This window comes from Martes martes (assembly GCF_963455335.1).
Source record: "Martes martes genome assembly, chromosome: 15".
Taxonomy (NCBI): domain Eukaryota; kingdom Metazoa; phylum Chordata; class Mammalia; order Carnivora; family Mustelidae; genus Martes; species Martes martes.
This window is the reverse complement of record NC_137903.1, coordinates 27,707,431-27,728,064: the sequence shown is the minus strand read 5'-3', so window position 1 is coordinate 27,728,064 and position 20,634 is coordinate 27,707,431. Positions and strand designations below refer to the sequence as shown.

Below are 20,634 nucleotides of genomic sequence, written 5' to 3'. Positions count from 1 at the left end.
TTACCACCTACCAAGACTGAATCAGGAAAAAATAGAAAATCTGAACAGACTGATAACAAATAAGGAGATTGAGTCAGTAATCAAACTATAAGAAAAGCCCAGGACCGGATGGTTTCTTTGGTGAATTCTACCAAACATTTAAAGAATTAATACCATACCTTTTCAAATTCTTTCAAACAAAGAGGAGAGAACACTCTCAAACTCATTTTATGAGGCCAGCATTACCCTGATACCAAAGCCAGATAAGGACAGTATAAGAAAAGGAAACTATAGGCCAATATCCTTGCTGAATATAGGTACAAAAATTCACAAAAAATATTAGCAAACCAAATTCAGCAGCACAAAAGAAAGATCAGACACTATGATCAAGTGGAGTTTATCTCTAAGATGCAAGGGTGGTTCAGCTACATAAATCGATAAATATGATACACAGCATTAATAGAATGAAGGGTAAAAATCATCATCTCAACAGAAAAAGCATTTGACAAAATGCAACAACCTTTCATGGTAAAGATTCTGAACAAATTGGATATAGAAGAAATTATCTCAACATAATAAAGTCCACATATGACAAGCCCACAGTTAACATCATACTCAATGGTGAAAGGTTGAAAGCTTTTCCTCTGTGGTCAGGAATAAAACAAGGGTACCCACTCTCATCACTTCTTTTCAACATATTACTAGAAGTCCTAGCCAGAGTAGTCAAGCAAGATAAAGAAATAAAAGGCATGTAAATCAGAAAGGAAGAACTAAAATTTTGTGTGCACATGATTATGATCTCAGATATAGAAAATCCTGAAGACTACCAAAAAGCTGTTAGCATCAAAAGCAATAAATTGATTGGGAATAAATTTAACCAAGGAGGCAAAAGATCTGAAAAGAAAGAAATTGAAGAAGACACATATAAATGGAAATCCACCCATGTTCATGGATTGAAAGAATTAATATTGTTTAAATGTCCAAAGCCATCTATAGGTTCAGTGCAATCCCTATCAAAATTTCAGAGGGATTTTTCACAGAAATAGAAAAAAAATCCTAAAATTTGTATGGAACCACAAAAGACCCCAAATTGCCAAAGCAATCCTGAATAAGAACAAAGATGGAGGCATCACACTTCCTGATTATAAAACTCTACTACCAGGCTATAGTAATCAAAACAGTGTGGTACTGGCATAAAAATAGATACATAAACCAGTGGAACAGAACGGAGAGCCCAAATTTAACCCTCATATACATGGTTAACTACTATTTGAACAAGAGAGCCAAGAAGACTCAATAGGAAAGGGATAGTCTCTTCAATAAATGGTGTTGGGAAAACTGAATATAATCACATGCAGAAAAATGAAATGAGACCCCTATCTTAAAACACTCACAGAAATTAACTCAAAGTGGAGTTAAGACTAATGCATATGACCTGAAGCTATAAAACTCCAGAAGAAAACATGGGGAAAAACCTCCTTTTTACATTGGTCTTGACAGTAATTTTTGGGATACGAAACCAAAAGCACAAGCAACAAAAGCAAAAATAAATAAGCAGGACCACATCATACTAGAAGTTTCTGCACTGCAAAAGAAACAATCAACAAAATTAAGACATCCTACAGAATGGGGAAAAAATATCTGCAAATCCTATGTTTGATAAATACAGAAGGAATTCATACAACTCAATAGCAAAAAAAACAAAAAATGGGCGTTTTTTCAAAGAAGATGTATAAATAGCCGACAGGTTCATGCAAGGATGTTCAGCATCACTAATCATCAGGGAAATGGAAGTCAAAACCACTGGGAGAGATCACCTCATACCTGTTCAAATGGCTGTCATCAAAAAGACAAGAAATAGTAAGTGTTGGCAAGGCTGTGGAGAAAAGGGAACTCTTGTACACAGTTGATGTTAATGTAAATTGGTATAGCAACTATGGAAAACTGCATGGAATTTCCTCAAAAAATTAGAAATACTACTACTATATGGCCCAGCAGTCCCACTTCAAGGTATATATCCAAAGGCAATGAAACTAAAATCTCAATGAGAGGGGTGCCTGGGTGGCTTGGTTGTTTATGCGGCTGACTCTTGATTTCAGCTCAGGTCATGATCTCAGCGTCCTGGGATTGAGCCCCACGTCAGTGTCCTTGCTCAGCAGGAAGTCTACTTGATTCCCTCTCCCTCTGCCCCTCCCCACTAAAATAAATAAATCTTTAAAAAAAAAGAAAGATCTCAAAGAGATATCTGTAATCCTCTTTTCAATGCATCATTATTCACAATAGCCAAGATACGGAAGCAACCTAAGTGTCAGTCTATGGATGAATGGATAAAGAGAGAGAGAGAGAGAGAGAGAGATACGTGTGTATATGAATAGTATATATATATACGTGTGTGTGTATGAATATTATTCAGCCATGAGAAAAAAGAAAGAAGGAAATATTGCTATGTACAACAATGTGGGTGGACCTTGAGGGCATTATGCTGAATGAAATAAGACAGAGAAAGAAACAAAGAGAGTAGAATGGTGGTTTCCAGGGGCCCCGGATGGGGATAAATGGGGAGATACTGGTCAAAGGGTACAGACTTCTGGTTATGAAATAAGGTCCGTGGATCTAACGTGCAGCATGGTAACTTTGATTAACAGTATTATATCATGAACTTGAAAGTTGCTAAGTGATTTTAAATGTTCCTAGCACAAAAAAGAAATAATTATGTGAGATGATATTGTTATTAAGTAACTTTATTGTAGTGATCATTCTGCAATATATAAGTATCAAAACAACATGAACAAATTTAGCTTACACAGTGCTTTATGTCTGTTGTATCTCAGTGATGCTGGGGGAAAAAAGAAATAAATTGCTTACCCTTTCACCCCATCTGTCTCTCCAAATAAGGCAGATGATCCTTAGGGTAGTTCACAGGTTTTCATTTAGGAAGTTAGTTGGGAGTAGACCAAGCTCAGATAAAGCCTGCTCATGAGTATAGAACTCTTTGGATGGGTATGTTTGTATTTGGGACATGCCATTTTTTTGGTAATTTTTTTGTATTTTTTTATTAACATATAATGTATCATTTGTTTCAGAGGTACAGGTCTGTGACTCATCAGTCTTATATAATACATAGTGCTCATTACAAAACATACCCTTCCCAATGTTCAGTACCCAGTTACCCCATCCCCCCAACTCCCTCCCCTCCAGCAACCCTGTTTATTTCCTAAGAGTTTCTTATGATTTGTCTCCCTCTCTGATTTCATCTTTTTTCATTTTTTTCCTCTCTTCCACTATGATCTTCTGCCTTGTTTCATAAATTCCACATATTAATGAGATCATATGATAATTGTCTTTCTCTGATTGACTTATTTCACTTAGCATAATACCCTCTAGTTCCAGCCACATCATTGCAAATGACACAATTTCAATTTTTGATGGCTGCATAATATTCCATTGTTTATAGATACCAAATCTTCTTTATCCACTCATCTGCCAGTAGACATCTGGGCTCTTTCCATAGTTTGGCCATTGCGGACATGGCTGCTATAAGCATTCGGGTGCACTTGCCCCTTCAGATCACTACATTTGTACCTTTGGGGTAAATACCCAGTAGTGCAAATACTGGGTCATAGGGTAGCTCTATTTTCAACTTTTTTGAGGAATCTCCATGCTGTTTTCCAGAGCAGCTGCACCAGCTTGCATTCCCACCAACAGCGTAGAAGCGTTCCCCTTTTTCTGCATCTTCGCCAATATCTGTAGTTTCCAGACTTGTTAATTTTAGCCACTCTGACTGGTGTGAGGTGGTATCTCATTGTGGTTCTGATTTGTATTTCCCTAATGCCAAGTGGTGTTGAGCACTTTTTCGTGTGTTTGTTGGCTATTTGGATGTTTTCTTTGCAGAAATGTCTGTTCAAGTCTTCTACCGATTTCTTGATTGGATTATTTATTCTTTGGGTGTTGAGTTTGATAAGTTCTTTATAGATTTTTGATACCAGCCCTTTATCTGATATGTCATTTGCAAATGTCTTCTCCCATTCTGTCTTGTCTTTGGTTTTGTTGACTATTTCCTTTGCTGTGCAAAAGCTTTTTATCTTGATGAAGTCCCAGTAGTTCATTTTTGCCTTTGTTTTTCCCTTCTCTTTGGAGACCTTTTTAGCAAGAAGTTGCTGCAGCCAAAGTCAAGGTGGTTGCTGCCTGTCTTCTCCTCAAGGATTTTGTTGGATTCCTGTTTCACATTTAGGTCTTTCATCCATTTTGAGTCTATTTTTGTGTACGGTGTAAGGAAATGGTCCAGGTTCATTCATCTGCATGTGGCTGTCCAATTTTCCCAACACTATTTGTTGAAGAGATTGTCTTTTTTCCATTGTATATTCTTTCCTGCTTTGTCAAAGATCAGTTGACCATAGAGTTGAGGGTCCATTTCTGGCCTCTTTATTCTGTTCCATTGATCTATGTGTCTGTTTTTGTGCCTGTACCGTACTGTCTTGATGATTACAACTTTGTAATAGAGTTTGAAGTCCAGAAGAGTGATGCCACCAGCTTTGGTTTTCTTTTTCAACATTTCTTTGGTTATTCGGGGTCTTTTCTGGTTCCATACAAATTTTAGGATTATTTGTTCCAGCTCTGTAAAAAAAGTTGATTGTATTTTGATAGGGATTGCATTGAGTGTGTAGATTGCTCTAGGTGGCTTAGACATTTTAACAATATTTGTTATTCCAGTCCACGAGCTTGGAACATTTTTCCATTTCTTTGTGTCTTCCTCAGTTTCTTTCATGAGTACTTTATAGTATTCTGAGTACAGATCCTTTGCCTCTTTGGTTAGGTTGATTCCTAGGTATCTGATGGTTTGGGTGCATTTGTAAATGGGATCAAGTCCTTAATTTCTCTTCTGTCTCATTGTTGGTGTATAGAAATGCAACTGATTTCTGTACAATGATCATGTCATTATTTTATAGAAGGGGGAATGCCCAACCGCAGCCCCTTTTCAGTGGCACACAAATGTTGGAGAGTTTCTGGCTAAAGACAGGAACCTTTTGGAGTTCCTCTATAATGTTTTAAAGCGAAATAAACGCTACATCCCCCCCCCCCCCCGCCAAAATAAGCTACATTCCCTTGGAAGCTTTAACTGCACGTGACCTACTCAGCTGCTCTAGATTATATGGCTTCAAGTCAGTATATTTCCCTACATGTGGAAATGAACATTAGAGGTGGATTATTTTTTAAAGTATGTCATACCTGAATCTAAAATTTTTTGATACCAGGCTTATAGACTAGTAAGTGGAAAAGAACGACAGGGACCTGGGATGCCAGGTTTCTAATGACAGCTCTAATGTGTTTTGTGGCCTTGAGCGAGGCACCTTTCTATGTTATTTTTTCATCTGTTAAATGGTGATAGTGATATCTGTTACATTTACCTCAAAGGATTGTTGGGAAACTAAAATGGTAACATGGTAAAACATGTAAAAGGTCTTTGAAATGTAGAGCATTGTATAAATGCTATAACACAAAACTCAAAGTCCACTTTGGTCTTTATGTTCTTAAAACTGAAAACCACTTTAAGCATGTTCCTTTAATGGATCTGCCATCACACCGTATTTAAAATGATGATTTAACCCTGGTAAAACTACTAATGTGTGTCTAAATGTCATTGTTCTCCCAAATAAAGAATAAATTTAATGAATACCCAACTTGATGACTTAAACCATTATTTGCGGTTTTATTTATGATGTGTTTAGAATCTAAGGAAAATACCCCGTCAGATTTAAATGGACCCTGAGTAATGCTGGCTGTCTGGTTTCTACAGGAGTTGATCTAGAGCAGTCAAGAAAAGAAGAGGAACAACAGATGTTACAGGATGCCCGCCAGTGGCTCAACAGCGGGAAAATTGAGGATGTAAGGCAGCCTCGCTCAGGGGCCACGGCCCTCCATGTGGCTGCTGCCAAGGGCTACTCGGAGGTCCTCAGGTATTGTCCATTTACATCAATCAGGAGTTTGCCAGACTGGGAGAAGATGAGCTGGGGTTTGGAAGTAGGGGGTGAATTAGATTTTCAACTACAATGTGTTTCCTTATTGTTTTCCTCTCTAATCATGCAGTCTTTTCTTATATTTTGCTGATAATAACCCATAGCTGGTCTCCCACCCTCCTACTGTCACTTTAGCTTCTCACTGACACGTATGATAAGAAACAGATGAGGTGTACTGGCCTAGAAGATGACCTTACATGATCTCTTCCAGTGCTATGACTTATCGTTACTATCCCAGCAGTCTCCTCCCCTGGTGACATGTAATACAGGACAGACTTGTGATTTGGGTCCTTTTTGGACAGAGGTAATTTCTTTGGGCTCTTTAGATTAAGGGTACAGATCTTGAGCATGCATGTCCAGTTAGAGTGGAGTAGTTACACTGATAAGAGGGATTTGGATTCTACTACTCTGCCTGTTCCATTTTTTCCTTGTCCGTACATGCTTTATGTAGCTTTTGATGCTTACTGGTTGACAGGCTTTCCCGGATGCTCGTAGCTGATAGCATTGTGTATGTGGTCGTTGCTAGACTCTTCCAGTGCTTCGCTTTCCACCGAATATGGGGTTTCTAATGGGCGTGGCGATATGTCGGTGTACTGTTTCTGCCTGAGAGTGACATTCATATTCTGGTCACTTCTTAGAAGGTGTCTGGAGGCCCATGATATGGGTGACCTCAAGTCAGGCCAGTGCATTTTGGGATCTCAGGAATCGTACCTTTCTTTCTCCATGCACACAGATTTTGATAGTTAGCAAGGAATCCAGGCAAATACGTCGCAGTGTTGGGAGTTTGAGAGTCTGCAGTAAATATATGGGATCCTGCAAATATCAACTAGAAAGTTAATAAGTAAAGAGCCTGGAGGAGAATTGAGCTCTCATTCTAGATGTTCTTTCCTCCCTATACTGGGAATTGGAAAACATACCTTGTAACAGAGTTGTGATTTGGCAAATTTAATCAGGCTTTGGTGACCCTCAAAGGGATACACCTTTCTAAACACTACGCTTGTGTGGTATAACATGGATATGCCTAGGAAATACCTTATGACCTTTCAGGGTGGTTGATAACTGCTGTCTGTGGTTGGTTCTCAGTGTAGGAACCATGAAGCCTGAGTTGTGCCTTAGAGGCCAGAAGTAATCACAATTTCCCAGTGGTTCAGGGCCGAAGTCAGAATATCAATTAGGTGATAGTTTATTTGGCAGAAAACTGTAATATAGAGAGTGTAAGTGTCTTGTTTGGGGTTTTCTTCTTAGACTTTTAATCCAGGCTGGCTATGAACTCAATGTTCAGGATTATGATGGCTGGACTCCCCTCCATGCTGCCGCACACTGGGGAGTGAAGGAGGCTTGCTCCATCCTGGCAGAAGCACTCTGTGACATGGATATCAGGAACAAACTGGTTAGTATGCCTGACCCTCTAAAAGGGCAGTAAAATTGGTGGCTGGGTCTCCAGAACAAAAGGCTTAAAGTTTCAGTTAAATGGCCAGGCTTACTGTCTAGGGAAATATATATCACAGGTAGCTATTGGCTCTGTTCCCTGTACCCTTCTCCCTACCCCCTGCCTTATTACCAACACAGTAATGTTTGCTATGTAAAATAAAACTCTACTGATCAGCATTCTGATTCTATTTATATTGAAGCCCCTAAAATAAATTGGAAAAAGAATTTTTGCCCTTGACAAAAATGAGCACTGGGAAATCCTAAGGTTACTGTCTATGGTGGAGTTACAAAGGATTTTATTTTATTTTTAATTCAAGGACTTTGATCGCTGAGCTCTACTCTCATCTAGTCATTAAAAAATCATTATAATGACAAAGATCCTTGAGTCTGGCTGAAAATAGTTATTCAGCCTCACTAAAGCAACTTTAGAGGCCTTAGAACTCCTATCCCTACATCTAGTGATTTTCTAGGAATACAGAGACATGGCTTTTTACTTAGTAGCTGTTCTACCTGCTTCACATCTCTCCTGAACCCAGCTTTCATCCCCAGATTATGAACTGCGCTGATGTGTCCTAAAAGAGATACCCTTCTCTCACTTAAAGGGACATGACTGCTGTGACTTAATCTTTAGTGCACATGAGCCCTGGACCCCCTTCTGAGGCTTTTAAAAGCCCCTTATTGAATTTATCATATATATCAAGTAAGACCATTTGAGAACAGGTACAAATAGAGATTTCAATTGATTATATGCCAAGGTGCAGTAAGCATTAGAGATAATTTGGTGGTTTCCTCAATCCTGTTTTATAAAATATAAAAACATGTATTTAAAGGATTTGATGTGGTTTTTTTGGTTTTGGTTTGGTTTAGAGGAAGAGAGTGTGCGTGGGTGAAGTTGTATGTGTGTGAGGGGCTACAGAATCCTAAGTGGGTTCCATGCACAGAACATGACCTGAACCAAAATCAAGAGATGCTTAACCAACTGAGCTACCCAGGTTCCCCAGCAGACTTGCTGTTTCTTGTTAAGTTTCCTCTGTGATAGATGAAGGCATTATTGTAATGTAGAGTAGATAAGTTAAGGAAGTAGCTATCACTGGAACAAAGGCATAAAGTGAGTATTGAATAGTTCTCTGATAAAGTCACAAAATCACTATTTCTGTTTTCTTTTGATCATGGTATCCCCTTTTCTGTGCCAGGGCCAGACACCATTTGATGTTGCTGATGAGGGTGTTGTAGAGCACTTGGAGATGCTCCAGAAGAAGCAGAATGTGGTAAGTCTTTGGTTAATGCTTTAAAGCTTTTATAACAGTGCAGGTATCTCATACCTTGTTTTAGTTATGTCTGCTGAGAGCTGAAATGGACATATCTACATTTCAGAGGTGACAATTGTTCCCTTCAGGGACTAACAACAGTTTGTTAGAAAATATCCCAGAAACCATCGTTGTTAAAGTTTACTCATTACAAGCTAGCCTTCAAGCAGCTGAAAGTCAAAAATGATGAGAACAACAAACTAATAATTACCCTTGAGTTCTAGGAAGTGAATGTGGTATATTCAAAGTTTTTTCCAAATAGGGAGTACTAGAGTAGAGGACATCTTATAACTTTTTTCTCCCCTTATTGACTGAAAGGACACGTTTATTTAAAGCAAATTCATTACAGAGAGAAATATATTTCTTTCTTAAAGAGGTTGGGTGAGCCTGGTGGTGGGTATTATGGAGAGCATGTATTGCATGGAGCACTGGGTGTGGTGCGTAAACAATGAATTCTGGAACACTGAAAAGAAATAAAAAATAAATTAATTAATTAAAAAAATTAAACCTATCTTTTTGTATTGGACAGTACTTGATCAGTGATTCATACTTAGGATTCATCAGATATCCAGAATTCAATCCTCCTCTCCCTTCTCATTCTAAATCTTTTATTGTTTGCTTACATGTACCATTATGTTGCTTAGTGCTATACAGGAGAACTACCTAAGTATGGTACTCATGTACAGACTGCGGAAGGAAAAAACCCACCTAATATCCAAAAAAAACAGTGAATAATTCACATTTTCTACCTGTAAGTGGGATGAGTAATTTGGGCAAAGAGAATAAAGATCAGCTACTGATGATCATCAGGGCTGATGTTTGAACAGAGTAGGACAGAAAAAAATTACTAGCTTTCCTTTGTGTTTTCATTTGCATGAGTTGTGACTAGGGCATGTGAACTCAAGTTTAGGACAAAGGAGAGAAGCTTAGAGCAGTCCTGAAAAAAGAACTATGGAGTTCCCTGGTGGCCCAGATCAACTGTATCCCACCTCACACATGTAGAGCACCACGTCTGGACTGGTGGAGGGAAGATCCTTGTTACTTCAAGGCTTAGTGGGACAGTTGCATATATAAAGCTCAGACAGACACAACTTATAGTTCATTTTGTTTTCTTTGGTAAGCTGTGGAACCTAGGCTAAAACTTGTGACTTACCACACACTATCTGGGCTGTTATCTTGCAGGATCAGCCTTCCTAAGGTGTATGCTTTGTTTAGTTAAGTTTTTGTTGTTTTCTTAAACTTTTCATTCTGAAATAATTTTTAGAACCACATAGAAATTACAAAAGTAATAGAGAGTTTCGATGTATCCTTTACCCAGCATGGTTTGGTTTTTGAACATAAATGATATTTTCACTAAATAACATTTCTGCTTCTCTATGCTCCCTGCATAACTTTGGGGTCCAGAGATATAAACTCATTTTGTCTAAAGCAAGTATCTAAATACCAGACAATTTATTCTAAGGACTTATTTCCCCTTCGGTACCTGTTTTTTGCCTTGAGAACTATTGCCAGCCTAATTCAGGATATGGTCATAAAGAATTCTTTCAAAGTTCCTCCTTTTTTTTTTTTTAATTCATCAGAATCCAGGCTTTTTTTTTCTTTTTAAAGTTTATTTTATTTTATTTTATTTTAGTAATCTCTCTACACCCGCCATGGGGCTTAAAGTCACAAACCCCAGATCAAGAGTCACATGGTCTTCTGACAGAGCCAGCCAGCCTCCCCTAGAAGCCAGGGTTTTTTCGAAGATTGAGTTTGGATATTTGATACGGACAGTTTTATTGAAGCTCTAACACCATGGTTTTTCTCTAACCTTGGATGAGGATTTTTGTCTGTCATTTTCTTTGAAGGAGACCCAACTGATGGGTTTCTCTCTTTCTCAGTTCTTTCTTCCCCTTTTGGTGTTAGCCCTGTCTTCTTCAGAATGAAGTACCATTTTGAGTTCTTCTCATTGCTGCTGATTTTTACCAATAATCAACTTCTTCCCTTTCCTCTCTGTTTTCTCAATTTCCAGCTTCGAAGTGAAAAAGAGACACGGAATAAGCTCATTGAGTCAGACCTGAACAGCAAGTTGCAGAGTGGACTCTTTAAGAAGTAAGACATTCGGGGCTTGAGAAATGCAATGAGCTCTGCTGTGTTTGGGTGCATATATGTGTGTGACATACTTAGCTCGAAAATTTATACAGGAAAGAAACTGTGTTAGATTTAAACCAAATGATCTTTAAACATGTGGGAAGTTTGAGGGGCAAAAGAGCTGGCATTGATATATGAGGGAGATACTGAGGATGGATGAATGTGTTTTTTTTTTAATTTATTTTTTTCAAGATTTTATTTATTTATTTGAGAGCAAGAGTGCAAGCATGAGCAGGGAGAGGGGCACAAAGGGAGGGAAAAGCGACTTCCTGATGATCAGGGAGCCCAACACAAGGGATATGGGGCTTGATCCCAGGACCCTGAGATCACAACCTGAGCCGAAGGCAGACACTCAACCAACTAAGCCACCCAGGTGCCCCAGGTGATGATGTTTTAAATTTAGAAATTAACTGAGACAGTGTACAACATATTTTCCCCCTAGCTTAGGAGTTCTTAGCCCTAGCTACATCCTTAACTGTAAGTTCTCTGAACTCAGGGACATGTGTGCTTTGTTTATCACTGTTACCAGCTTGATTCCTGGCAGGTAATAAGCACTCAGTAAACATTTGTTAAGTGACTTTTTAAAAACATTTACCTGCTTCATCACCGTCAAGATTCATAGCCCTCCTTTTTCCTGTGTGTTGAACAGGCTAGATCTACTTAAGTCATATTCTAAAGTATGAACCTTAGTCTGCAAAAACCCAAGGATTCAGAAGAATGTAAAGAAGGATTTGTTGTATTTCTGTTATTGCTTTTACACAGAAGTTTATGGATTTGTTTTCCTTATGTTTGATTGTCAATGAACTTAAATAGTTTGCCATTTCTGAGTTACACTCAAATCGTCATCTCTAATTAGCAAAGAGAAGATGCTGTATGAAGAAGAGGTACCCAAGTCCCAAGAAATGGAGGAAGAAAGCAAAGAGTCTAGCAGCTCCAGCTCAGAGGAGGAGGAAGGTGAAGATGAAGCTTCTGAGTCAGAAACTGAGAAGGAAGCAGGTAATGTAAAGATGTTGATAGCAAAGGTCCTCTGCTTCCATAATGCAGGGAGATAACTGTTTATCAGAGCTCGGAGGCCTTAGAGGACTTTAAGTTCTTTAAGTTTAGTTTTCCAAGATAAGATACCAAATTTTGAGTGAAAACTTGGTTGTAAAAGCCATGAAGTAGGTTAGAATATGTGTATTAGTTTCTATGTAGCCGTTATGGCAAGGCACACACAAAAATTCCTTTTTTAAAAAAATATTTATTTATTTATTTATTTATTTATTTATTTATTTATTTGAGAGAGAGAGAGAGAGAGAGAGAGAGAACGAGCCAGCCCCCAAGCGTGTGCTTGCGAGCAGGCAGGGAGGGGGAGAGGGAGAGGATCTCAAGCCCCTTCGGCACTGAACACGGAGCCCAACAGGGCGCTGGATCCCATGACCCTGAGGCCATGACCCGAGGAGAAATCAAGAGTCAGATGCTCAACTGACTAAGCCACCCAGGTGTGCAGCAAACACCCCCACCCCCTCCACCCCCCACCTCCCCACCCCCTACACACACACACACACACACACACACACACACACACACACACCACGCGCGTGCCAAAATTCTTGTGTAAAGGAGCCAACTCTCTGACCTCAGGTTGGTAGGGTATAGAGACCAGATATTCAGTAGGCTGCGGAGGTGAGATCTTGCAGTCATATTTGGTCAAGTATCTTTAACCAGCTAGTGAAAATTTGCATTTAGTTCTCAGGTTCCTCTGATTCCCTAAACAGAATCCCAAGATCTTTTCATTTTCCTTCTGATTATATGAAGCTCCTTCAATTCCTGAGTTGGGGATTGAAGAAGGAACAAAATCATATTTACCTTTATGACTCTTACCGATATTATATATGCTTCACATGGCATTTCTTAAGGTTATCATATGGCAAGACAGGAAGCCCAACAGTGAGAGTGAGGTGCTGAACATGGTTAGATCCACAAGTTGCAGAAGTACCCATTGGTTTTGATATATAGTCAGGCAAACATTGAGAAAAGAGATACTGGGTTTTACTGAATAGAGGTTCAACGGCAACAGAATAGCCCTCATGGATAACTGGAAGTTAACGATAACTAAGGTTTTGTTTTGTTTTGTTTTTAAAGATTTTATTTATTTATTTGACAGATAGAGATCACTAGTAGGCAGAGAGGCAGGCGGGTGTGGGGGGCAGGAAGCAGGCTCCCTGATGAGCAGAGAGCCAGATGCGGGGCTTGATCCCAGGACCCCGAGATCATGACCCGAGCCGAAGGCAGAGGCTTAACCTACTGAGCCACCCATGTGCCCCAACAATAACTGAAGTTTTATAGTACATGTGTCCTGCACTCACTGGTTTTTATTAGTATATTAGTATTAGCTCATTGAATGTCACAAAAGGAAATTAAAGATCATTGTTTGTATAGAGAAGATAGACACCAACTAAGTTTGTAGCATAGGAGATGACTTTTTACTCATGGAGCCTTGAATTTCTGTTATTAAGCAAGCACAACTTGCTCTGGAAATGCTAGTCTAGTACCTATCAACATTTGTAAATGTTCATCTTTTTAATGTTTTTATTATTTATTGAGGACTTACATATCTTAAGCTTCAGGAATTAATTACTATCTGGTCTTGCTGAATGCTAGATCACTTTGTTAGCTACCAAGGTATTTGAAGAATGGGAGGGAGCTCCCTGAACTATTGAAATTGCTTTGCGATATGTCCCCATGCTTCAGGTCTCTGGTCTCTGCAGCCCATCTCTGCATTGTGGTTGGAGTAAAACACCCTCAGCTCCCTTTGATTATATTACACCCCTGTCCAGAAACCATCTATGACCTCCTTTGCTACTCCCATCTTTGCCTGTAGAGTAAATCCCAAGTCCTGTAGCCTGACCTTCAAAATCTTTCATAATCTATTTCTAGCTGAGCTTTCCAGTGCTATCCATAGGCAGTGTCATCTACTAGCCAAGCTGGATTTCTTGGTTTCCCCAAACATGCCCTTAGTTTTCCTACCCCCTGAACATTTATTTGTACCTTAGAATTCATTTCTGACTATCAAATGCTTATTGACTGATTTCTGTTATAAGCTGTAGGATTTACTGGGATGAAGAGCCCTTCTTTAGGTTTTTCTATATAAAAAACTGAAAAGGAGTGGATTGCTTCACTGTTCTCCCACCCCATGATAATTGCTCTCCTGTTTGTATCCTTCTAGCACTTCATACTTACCTCTATTGTAGTACTCATCATTCTGGCTGAGAACTCCAGGTTTATCATTTACTCCTAAGTTTCTGCATGATGCCTGACACAGGACAAGCATTCATGTTCATTAAATAAATGGTTTTTGTTGGATACATCTAGGACATACAGGGGAATAGGAAGGCATGTACATGAATAAAAACATGTCACATGAAAGATACAAATGTTGTCAATGGTATTCACTAATAAGAGAGATTATATTTAGTTTGGGGGATTATAACGACATTTGGGTAGTGCTTTTTACTCTGCAGTGTACTTACAGCCACACCCTGAGGGATGTATTATCACCACATTTTAGAGTGGGAGATTGACCCTGTAAGGGGTGAGGAAAATTGGGTCTCATAGCAGGCAAGTCGTGTGCCTGAGATCCTGACTTTGATCTGGGACTCCTCAGAGTAGCAGGTGCAGAGTGAAATGTGGAAATTATCTGCCTAAAAGGTAGAAGCTAAAGGTACGGGAAAGGAGGAGATTTCCCAAGGAGGAGATTGTAGAGAAAAGATGTATAAGAAAGAGTCATGGGGCATGCTGTGTTTGGGAGGCAAAGAAGGTATGGTCAGAGAGGTTGAGGATAACCAGGATATGTGTTTCTGCATCAGAAAAGCCAGGGTAAGGGGATGCCTATGTGACTCATTCAGTTAAACAGCTGCCTTCAGTTCAGGTCATGATCCCAGGGTCCTGGGATCGAGCCCCATGTCAGGCTCGTTGGTCACGGGGGAGCCTGCTTCTCTCTCTCCCTCTGCCTCCCTCTCCCTTTGCCTTCTGTTCCCCCTGCTTGTGCATGCTCTCTCCTTCTCTCTCAAATAATTAAATAAAAGCATAAAAAAGAGAAAGAAAGAAAGAGAGAGAGAAAGAACGAACGAACCCAGGGTAAGAGTGGGAAGGGAGAGGTCAAGAAATAGACAGCATTTAGGGAGTCTGGTAATCTCAGCAGTTTCTGTAGCCTGATGGAGGCAGAAGCCAGATGGTTCCAACAAGCTTCCCTGGTCATTTCTGCCGGTTGAAGTTTTCCTCATATTTCAAAGCCCAGCTCAGATCGCTTCTCTTATGAAAAGAAGTTTCTTTTATGAAACTTTTTTCATAAAAAAGTTTTCACCACAGAAACAAATTTTTTTTCCCTTCTCTGACTGGTAGCTATCTGTTTGAACTTCTTTCATATTACTTACCCTACCTAATAGTAGTGTTATTTCTTTTTGTTTCTCATCTCCTCTCTTCTTCCCTTACCAGCAAGTTTCAGAAGCACTGAAATGTGTTGTATGTTTTGTTTATCTTTCTGTCTTCTATAATGCCTAGCACTGGGTCTTCTAAGTGGTAGGTGCACAATAAATATACATTATACGTAAGTGTATATTGGAAGAATATGGGGAACTGGATTATATCTAAACCTTTCCAAATGCCCAACACATTATATATGTACTAAACAAGTATTTCATTTTTTTTAAGGTTTTATTTGTTTATTTGGCAGAGAGAGAGCATAGGCAGGGGGAGGGGCAGGCAGAGGGAGAGGGAGAAGCAGGCTCCCCACAGAGCAGGGAAAGCCTGACGTGGGCCTCAATCCCAGGACCCCAGGATCATGACCTGAGCTGAAGGCAGTCACTTAACCAACTGAGCCACCCAGGTGCCCCTAAACAAGTATTTGTTGAATCCATTTATCCTGTTTTTAAAGATCCACAGAGTAGGAAAAGAATAAATGAAACAAGATGGGCTCGGGAAGAAGACAAACCAGACTGTTAATCTCACAAAACAAACTGAGGGTTGCCAGGGGGAGAGGGGTAGGGAGAGGGTGGTGGGGTTATGGACATTGGGGAGGGTATGTGCTATGGTGAGTGCTGAAAAGTGTAAACCCGGTGATTCACAGACCTGTACCCCGGGGCTAATAATACATTACATGTTAATTTAAAAATTTTAAAAATTTTTAAAAAAAAGATCCACAGATATAGTCTCATAAAATGACAGTTTTCCTGTGTCTTCTATGTAAATGTAGTTGTAAAGAATACTAATTCTCTCTTGAGGTGAATGTAACCAGTTTGATTTGGATTTCTATTTTTCCCCTTTCTTTTACTCATTCAACTTAAACACTTGGTATATTAGTTATCTATTGCTAAATAACAAGCCATTCCTAAATTTAGTGGTGCTTGAAACAGCTATTTATATATACCCAATTCTGTGGGTTGGCAATTTGGGAGGGACTTCCCTGGGATGGCTTTTCTCTCCGTGTGGTAATACTGGGCTTAAACCTGTGTTGGTGGTCAGTTGGTAAGTTAGCTGGGGCTGGCTGTTCCCGGATGGGCTTACTCACCTCTCAGGTGGTTGGTTAAAATGAGGCAAGTGGGCCATGTTCATCAAGCAGACTAGCCCCTGCTTCTTCCCACAGCAGTTGGATTCTACAAGAAGAGAGGGCAATGTTCAGGGTACAAGCACTTTCCAAGCCTCTGCTTGTGTCACATTTGCTAATGTCCCAGTGGCCTTAGAAAGTCACATTGAGGGGCGCCTGGGGTGGCTCAGTGGGTTAAAGCCTCTGCCTTTGGCTCGGGTCATGATCCCAGGGTCCTGGGAAAGCATTGGGCTTTCTGCTCAGCAGGGATCCTGCTTCCCCCTCTCTCTCTGCCTGCCTCTCTGCCTACTTGTGATCCCTGTCTGTCAAATAAATAAATAAATAAAATCTTAAAAAAAAAAAAAAAAAGAAAAGAAAGTCGCATTGATAAGCCCAGAGTCAATCTGAGAGGCCACTACGCAGGGGTATAGATTCATTGAGGGTTCTTACTGTAATGATCTGTCACATTTGGGTAGTAAGGTATGCTTCTTGGGGAGAGAGATATTCAGATAATATTTAAAGAATGTCTTAAATATTCATAATAACCATAAGAAATTATAACATTAATAATAAATAACTGTTTACTAGGGACTTATTATGGCCAGACATTGAACAATGCAATTCAAAAACATTATCTCTAGACTTTATAGCAATTCATAGGTAAGAATTAAAATCCCTGATTAATCAGTGAGAAAAGAGAGGTTCATATATATTAAGTAATTTGCCCAATGTCCACAGCTAGAATGTGGCTTAAAATTGTCACATAATTCATAGGTGGATTACTCTGGGGCCCTATTTCCAGGGTACATGGATCAGAAGGCCCCACCATACCTATTAGGTGTAGGCACTGATGTAGCAGTGAACAAGACAGATGGGGTTTCCACTTGATGGCCCTATAAGATGGGCCATCATTTATTATTTATTAAGAGGGTTCACCTACTACAGTTCTGTAGCTTAACTCGCAATATCCTTTGTAACCCTTTCTACCTTTATTTCCTGTTGTAGTCCCAAGAATATTCATTACTTTAGTTAGGCCTGCTTAAATTAGGCCCACTTAGACTTAAATTTACTGACCAACAGATGTGTGTATTTGATTTCTGAGTCATTACTCATACCCTTTCTTCCTCCTGTCAGTTGGTATTTGTCTTCCAGTTTTTCTGTGGCATCTTTCCTTGTCATTTCCTGCCTCAGAGGATTTACTCTAGATTCATAAAGCCCCATCGCTCCAACTCAGCCAATTTAGCACCTAACTTAGATATGATCTTCTGTTGTTACTATTACCATTATGCATCTTATCTCAAGTCTTGATTATAATTACCTAGAAAGCAAGATCTATCTGGTTTTTCCTGCCCAATCTCCCAAAACAGAGTAGATTCTTATTATGTACTTACTGATGAATTTTATATATGGTACATAATGTGGAGAAAGTTTTCAGCTATATATCTGGGAATAAGAGCCTATCGAGAAAGGAATTTTACTATGGAGTTTATTTCCTTTTGGCAACAGTTGCTAGAGATTTCATTTTAGTTTGAATCCAAGCATTACATGGCCCTAATACTCTGTTTGATAATGGGTAAACCTTTTCTGTTAGCAGAAAAGTACATACATAAATGCACAGATAAGGTTTTCATATTTGCCCTTGTTGCTTCTCTTGTCTTAAATAATAGATAAAAAGCCAGAAGCCATTGTCAACCATTCCAACTCTGAAAGCAAGAGTATTATCACGGAACAGATACCACCACCAGTTCAGAATACCTTCTCTGCCTCTTCAGCTAGGAGAGTGAGTATTTTGGAACTTATTTGAATATTATATTTCTCCTACTATGGTTACATACGGTTTGAAAGGCCTTAAAGATGCACTCTTAATATAATATAGATACATCTTGCCTGTCCTAGTCTGCTTAGTCTGCCATAACAAAATACCACCAACCAGATGGCTTTAAACAATACAGATGTATTTCTCACAATTCTGGAGGCTGGGATGTCCAAGATCACAGAGCTAGCTGAGTCAGTTCCTAGTGAGGTCTCTCTTCCTAGTGTGCAGACGGCCACCTTGTCTCCAAATATTATAGTCATATTGGGCAGAGCTTCAAAGTATGGATGTGGCGGGGGTGCACAACCATTGCATTATAACATTGCTCACAAAAGCTACAAATCCTTCACCAAATTTGGCTACAGTGTGTTTAACATAAGATATAGTGACCTGGGACCAAAGAATTTTGTCCATTGCTTATTTTCTTTATATCTAAGGCTAAGTAAGGTAAGTATATATAAAGTTCAGACTGGGTTAGGAGGATAGCTAGCATTCAGTATTAATTGATTCGATGACTTACGTCCTTCTTTTACTTCTTGTTTAAAGTTTTACTTTCATAAATGAAGTCTTGGCAGTACTCATCATAATGAGTAGAGAGCAGAGGTAGAAAGACCTTGTGGAAATACCAGAGACACCTCCTCCTGCAGTTCAGCCCAGGCCTCTAAGAAGCTATAGGCTTCCAGGCAGTGAGATGGAGTTGAATAATGACCTTGCTCTACAAAGGATACAGTTAGTTTTGAGATTAAGAATTGATCTGAGTTCTTGGGAAGAAAGTTGTCGAAAAACTCTATGGTTTTGTAGACACTAACTTATACTGATCTTAGTGCCTCATGAATCGAAAAGACAGGATTATGGTGTCATTGTGGAGACGAGGAAGCAAAGGCCTGTCTGCTTATTTATTCCGGTGAGCATCACTTTGAATCTGTAGCGATGTCTCCAACAGAACCCAGACCTCCCTCCTCACCCAGGCATTTAGCTGTACCTCACACACTCCCACTGCTTCTAAGTGTGACTAGACTTCTTGCTTTCTTTTAATTTATTTTATTTTTTGTTTTATTTTTGAAAGAGAGAGTGTGCGTGACTCTCAGAGTCGGGTGGCTTATAAAGAGCTGGAGGGAGTACATAAATATATCCGTTCAGGGACTAAGTAAAAGAGAAAGTCTAAGTGTGAGCTGGAGATGAGTGATTTAGTGTCTCTATTGCATTTTCACTCCACCAGGCAGTAAAGGTGGCCTGATAACCTGGAGAAAGACCGAAGCCATCTTGCAGAGGTCCCCCAGGTCCCAGGCATGGATCATTGACTGCCGTTCGAAAGAGCAGCTACTTCAGACCGGTGTTTGGGCCTAACACTAGTCTATGATGTTTTCTGTGGTTTATGGCAAAATGAGATGAAGACAATGTAAGCTTTTCAGAAAGCTCTCTTTTCTGAGGTTAAAATGTTTTTCTTTTTTTAATGAAATGATAGTGATGGAAATGGTAAGCAAGTGTTTCAAAGATGTTGTCCTGGCAAAATCTAGACAGATGGCAATTCTGTGACTTCTGCCATTTTTCTTCTTTTTTAATTTTGCTGCTTGGTGAGATCTGAAACACTTGGAACTGCTGCCCAAGATCACATAAACTATTTTCTTGAAATAAGTAATTAGAATTTGAGTGGAGTGAGTTTTAGTATTTTTTTTTAAGATTTTATTTATTTATTTGATGGAAAGAGATCACAAGTAGGCAGAGAGGCAGGCAGAGAGAGACAGGGAGAAGCAGGCTCCCCGCTGAGCAGAGAGCCCCAGGACCCTGAGACCATGACCTGAGCCGAAGGCAGAGGCTTAACCCACTGAGCCACCCAGCGCCCCGAGTTTTAGTATTTTTATTATTGTTAACTTAAATCGGCTTACCACAGTCTTACCACAGTACCTTAAACATATTTATACGTTGCCTCATCTGTGTTTTCTAGTCTTCACATGTTATAAGGAGGAATTAAGCTTATTATCACCATTTTACAGGTGAGCATGTTGAGACCTAGAGAAGTAAAATGTCCCATTTTCAGTTACACAGTCGAGCAAGAGAAGATGTTTTTACTAGAACGTGGATCTCCTGGTGTTCTAGGTCAGTACTCATTGCTAAGAGAGCAAACAGTGTTTAATTTCTCAGAGAGCAACTCTGTCAGTAGGAGCACTGTGTTAAGAATCTGAGGCTATTTCTGGCTCAGGGAGAAAGGGAGCCTTGAGCAGTTACTAGCGTCTGCCAGGTGAGGAAGGGAGCATTGGCAGAAAGCCTGCCATGTATTTGTTCTCCTTGTACTGCCCGATACTGCCTCGCTGAACTTAGTTAAGTGTGGGAAAAGGCAAATAGGCTGAAAAGAATCATCAGGACCTTTTTTATTCCTCCTTTTCTTTTCTTTGCTTC

General features: G+C 39.6%; 1 protein-coding gene across 7 annotated transcripts in view; it reads left to right on the top strand.

Annotated features, from left to right (window-relative positions):
* Nucleotides 1-20,634, top strand: part of PPP1R12B (protein phosphatase 1 regulatory subunit 12B) — a 212,752-nt gene that overhangs the window by 63,333 nt on the left and 128,785 nt on the right. For all 7 annotated transcript variants that reach the window (XR_013968008.1, XR_013968009.1, XR_013968010.1 and 4 more), the window contains exons 4-9: nt 5,774-5,933; nt 7,239-7,383; nt 8,618-8,692; nt 10,743-10,822; nt 11,718-11,857; nt 18,092-18,204. Coding sequence is in view for 4 of the 7 variants with exons in the window: in XM_080824314.1 (XP_080680440.1) it covers nt 5,774-5,933; nt 7,239-7,383; nt 8,618-8,692; nt 10,743-10,822; nt 11,718-11,857; nt 18,092-18,204 (713 nt within the window). In the remaining 3 variants the exon portion in view is untranslated. The remainder of the gene's footprint in view (nt 1-5,773; nt 5,934-7,238; nt 7,384-8,617; nt 8,693-10,742; nt 10,823-11,717; nt 11,858-18,091; nt 18,205-20,634) is intronic.